The 4,592-nt window shown below is 38.5% G+C and overlaps 1 protein-coding gene across 2 annotated transcripts in view; it reads right to left on the reverse strand.

Annotated features, from left to right (window-relative positions):
• Positions 1–4,592, reverse strand: part of RNF103 (ring finger protein 103) — a 41,042-nt gene that overhangs the window by 17,529 nt on the left and 18,921 nt on the right. The window contains exons 4-5 of one of the 2 annotated variants that reach the window (XM_028496568.2): positions 3,335–3,433; positions 1,875–2,040 (exon numbers count right to left, since the gene is read on the reverse strand). In XM_028496568.2, the coding sequence (XP_028352369.1) occupies position 2,040; positions 3,335–3,433 (100 nt within the window). In that variant the 3' untranslated portion in view covers positions 1,875–2,039. Of the gene's footprint in view, positions 1–1,874; positions 2,041–3,334; positions 3,434–4,592 lie in introns of those variants that run through there. The other variant, XM_028496569.2, reaches the window with a different exon arrangement.

Below are 4,592 nucleotides of genomic sequence, written 5' to 3' on the forward strand. Positions count from 1 at the left end.
TAAAGAAGATGTGGCACATATATACAATGGAATATTACTCAGCCATAAAAAGAAACGAAATTGAGTTATTTGTAGTGAGGTGGATGGACCTAGAGTCTGTCCTACAGAGTGAAGTAAGTCAGAAAGAGAAAAACAAATACCATATGCTAACACATATATATGGAATCTAAGAAAAAAAAATGTCATGAAGAGCCTAGGGGTAGGACGGGAATAAAACACAGACCTACTAGAGCGCGGCCTTGAGGATACGGGGAGGGGGAAGGGGAAGCTGTCACAAAGCGAGAGAGTGGCATGGACATATATACACTACCAAATGTAAAACAGATAGCTAGTGGGAAGCAGCCGCATAGCACAGGGAGATCAGCTCAGTGCCTTGTGACCACCTAGAGGGGTGGCAAAGGGAGGGTGGGAGGGAGGGAGACACAAGAGGGAAGAGATATGGGAACATATATATATGTATAACTGATTCACTTTGTTATAAAGCAGAAACTAACACACCATTGTAAAGCAATTATACTTCAATAAAGATGTTAAAAAAAAACAAACAGACTGTGAATAAATACTCAAGCACCATTTGTTTAACATACAGTGTGAAGAGCCTATCATCCCATCATGAGCATAAACCAAGAGAATGTGAAAAACAAGTAAGCAATTTAGCACCAGAGTAAAGGCAAATATAATTTTGACAAAAGTCAGTTTCCTATAGTTATACTTTCTACAAATGCACTTATTTTTAAATGAAAATATGGTAGAAAGAATCCTGAACAAGATAGGTAGATAGACTGTTATCCACAGGTTACAAAGAGGCCACCACCACCGGCTTTGACTGCTTGACACATTGTTTACAAAAAATATCCGAACCCTTAGGTGGAGTATATACACTGTTGTCCCACTGCTCCCTACTCAAAGTCTGTTTCCATGGGCCCTGACACAGTCATATCTTTAACTATGGTGGTTTTCCTGAGTTCTGATCATTTATTAAGTGGGAATTCCTTCTGTCTACCTGTTGCATAGGGATATTAGAGAGTATTAGAAAGTAAAGTGATCTACTGTATATAAAAAATGAAAACCTTTGGTGAGAAGATGGTACAAAAACTTAAACAAAGAGATTGCCTAAATTGATCATAAAGCAATGTACTCATATTACTAACAACAAAGAGCAAGAACAGAATGATCAAAACACAGATGATTCAAAACTAACATTTAAACAATTAAATCCATTTTTTCTTCTCTAAATTTTTAATCAGATCCAATAGCAAAAAGGACTCAACACTTCTCTCTGTACCTTTTGTCCCTTTGGTAGAGTTTTAAGGAATAATAAAATGGCCAAGGGGGAAAATGAGGGAGCAAGGAGAAAGATTACATGAATAATCTTCCAGGCGCCCACATAATCTAAAGAAGAGATTATTTTTAAAAGTTTGTGACTGCAGGAAAAAAAATTAAGATTTTTTTCTTGGAGTAGGCCATAAATATCGATATCTTCGTCACTATTAATGGGTACTAAAAATATAATCTCTTCTGTTTTATCTTTTCCACCTATACTAGATGGGGAGTAAAATGTTTGGTAAAGGGTAAAATTAGAAAATATTTTTAAAATTCAAGCAAACAATTATTTATTATCTACTCTGGGTCTCATGTGTTACAGACATAACAGTAGATTATAACATTACTCCTGCCCTCAGGGAGCTTATCATCCTTAAAGAAAGAAAAGACTTACATAAGAAATAATTAGAGAAGACAGAAGAAAAAACTCCTGAGCAGAACACAATTACACATCCCACTATTACATTTAACCAGAGTTCAGTAACTAGAAAGCCCACATACTTGGAATCTTTTTTTAAAAAAATTTTATTTATTTATTTATTTATGGCTGTCTTGGGTCTTCGTTTCTGTGCTAGGGCTTTCTCTAGTTGTGGCAAGCGGGGGCCACTCTTCATCGTGGTGAGCAGGCCTCTCACTATCGCAGCCTCTCTTGTTGCCGGACCTAGTTGCTATGTGGCATGTGGGATCTTCCCAGACCAGGGCTCGAACCTGCGTCCCCTGCATTGGCAGGCAGATTCTCAACCACTGCGCCACCAGGGAAGCCACGGAATCTTTAGTTAATTAAATTCACTAGGTTGCTCTAAGAATTCAAACATTCTTTTTAAACAGAGTTAAAGTTTAGAGTCTGTCGACCTTGAATACTTCCTTCAATTCTCTGCCTCCAGGAAAATCTGACAAAAGCATTGTTTGCTATGCTTAACAATTAAGGGGTGAGTCAAGCTTCCCTGGAGACCTGAACCTCTAGCAATTATTTCCTCCCTGACCTCACTGTAATATTTTTATTGCATGTCTAACATTCAAAAGGTATTATCTCTATTTTATGCCATGCAAGTTGATATATTTAATGAATAAAGCACAGTTCCTACCTTAATGGAATTCACCTGAAAAAGACACATGCATAGTTTTAATACAATGCAGCTATGTAGGACAGGCATGTACAAGGTACCACTGGGATATAAGAAGGACACATATCAAGAAAGGTCAAGGAGCAATGGGGTTGCTCCATTATTGGTGATGCTAAGTTTGATCACTTGAGCAGGGTGACTACCACCTAAGCTTTCACTGTAAAGATATCTGCATCTCTTTATAAGCTTGGTGGAGAAAGAAAAGATGGGTAGGAGGTGTAGAATTTCTGGAGAAAGTGGGATCTAGCCAGACAAAGCGGAGAAGAGGGGTGAAAACACTTGGCAGATGGGACAGCAAAGCACCCAGCTGAGAAAAACTAGAGCATGGGCCTGAAGAGACAGGCAGTACAGAGTGTCACGATGGGTCCAAGAGGTGGGCCAGGAACAGATTATGAAGGGCCTTGTAATCCGGTGTTAAGGAGACTGGTTTATCTTCAGGGCTAGTACTATATTGCAAAAAGATTACAACTCGCTGAAGGTTCTGATGATAACATTTTTTTTTTAGCAAAAAAGTATTATTTAAATTAAGGTATGTACATTGTTTTCTTAGACATGCTATTGCATACTTAATAGACTACAGTACAGTGTAAACATAACTTTTATGTGTACTGGGAAAACAAATAATTCCTGTGACTGGCTTCACTGCGATATTTGCTTTATTGCGGTGGACTGGTACCAGACCTGCAATATTTCCAAGGTATGCCTGTAGTCTCCAAAGTGCGGTGTGCCCCGGGACACTGGAGGAGAAATTTTAATTACCTTTTAAAATATCTATACTTGGTGTACATTTCATAATGGACAATATTATATGTATGAATTGAAATCAGGACCATAAGAGGAGGACTGGGGGTTAGGAAGAGAGAAGGAAAAGCTGTTTTGAGACTTACTAGTTGAGAGCATCTAGGAGCTGTTCAACAGACAGCTGTACATGAAACGGAAGATCTGGGAAGGGGCCTTTGCCTGGACATGTCGATTTGGGACAGCTGCTGAAAATACGAGAGAAAAGAGCAGTAGAACAAGGGCAGAACTCTGAGAAACACAAACATTTACAATAACATGATTACTTTTTTTTTTTTTGAAAGGAAAACTGGAGCACAAGTAGTGTTCGTACTCATTTAAAATTTTTAAAAGCACTCAAATATTAATACAAAGTAACTGCTAGTCCTTACTATTCCCATTACTGTGTGAAAATGAGGCTCAGTGTATCATGAAGGAAGAAAAATGTTTCTGCTAGTAATCCAGCAGCAATTCAGAATGAGGAAATTTAATTTTCTCACCATTGTGAGGGGCAGTCAATATAAAGGGTTTTGAAGTCCCCCATGAAACCTGGGCCCTTTGAAGAAATGACTGATTACAGGGTTGGGCCAGGAAAATTACAAAGTGAGCCTGGAATACCTTGTGTCAAAAGGCAAAGAAGTGTTTCAAGATCACAAAGGGATGTAAATAGGACGTAAGAGCTGGCTTAGAGGGGCTCCCACTTACCAAACTGGGGATGATTTGAGCATCAAAAAGAATAATGAATTTTAACACACTGAATATAAAAAGAATCTGGGTCTATAGTGATATTTCAAAGCACAAGAGGAAAAAATGGAAAGCTCTTCTTTCAGACACAAAAAATGCCACTTAATAAATGTAGAATGAAGGATAGAATTTAAAAATCTCCAAGTCACGACTCCTATTTAATAACTGATTCAGGCTAATAATCATCAACAGATGTTAAAACCACTGGGTTCAAGGTTGTTGAAGAACAAGATACTCATGTGGCCGCACAGGTTCCTTCTTAATTATCAAGTGGAAAGTACCTTACATTGCAAAGGAAAGACAGATACTCTCTTAGCCAAATTTAGCATCACCAAAAATGGGATGAACTGACATCACGTGCCTTCTGATGTCATACAAACGGGAAATACATATCATCTAGGCAATAGTTTGCTTTAAATCTAATCATGAAGAAACACTCAGACAAATCCACAAATGTAGAACATTCCATAAGCCAACTAGCCTGTATTCTTCAAAAATGTCAGAAAAGACTTAAAAAAAAAAAGGGGGGGGGCAGGGGAAATGCTCTAAAGAATGAAACAGGGCTTCCCTGGTGGCGCAGCGGTTGAGAGTCCGCCTGCCGATGCGGGGGACGCGGGTTCGTGC

Source organism: Physeter macrocephalus, chromosome 12, assembly GCF_002837175.3.
Source record: "Physeter macrocephalus isolate SW-GA chromosome 12, ASM283717v5, whole genome shotgun sequence".
NCBI lineage: Eukaryota > Metazoa > Chordata > Mammalia > Artiodactyla > Physeteridae > Physeter > Physeter macrocephalus.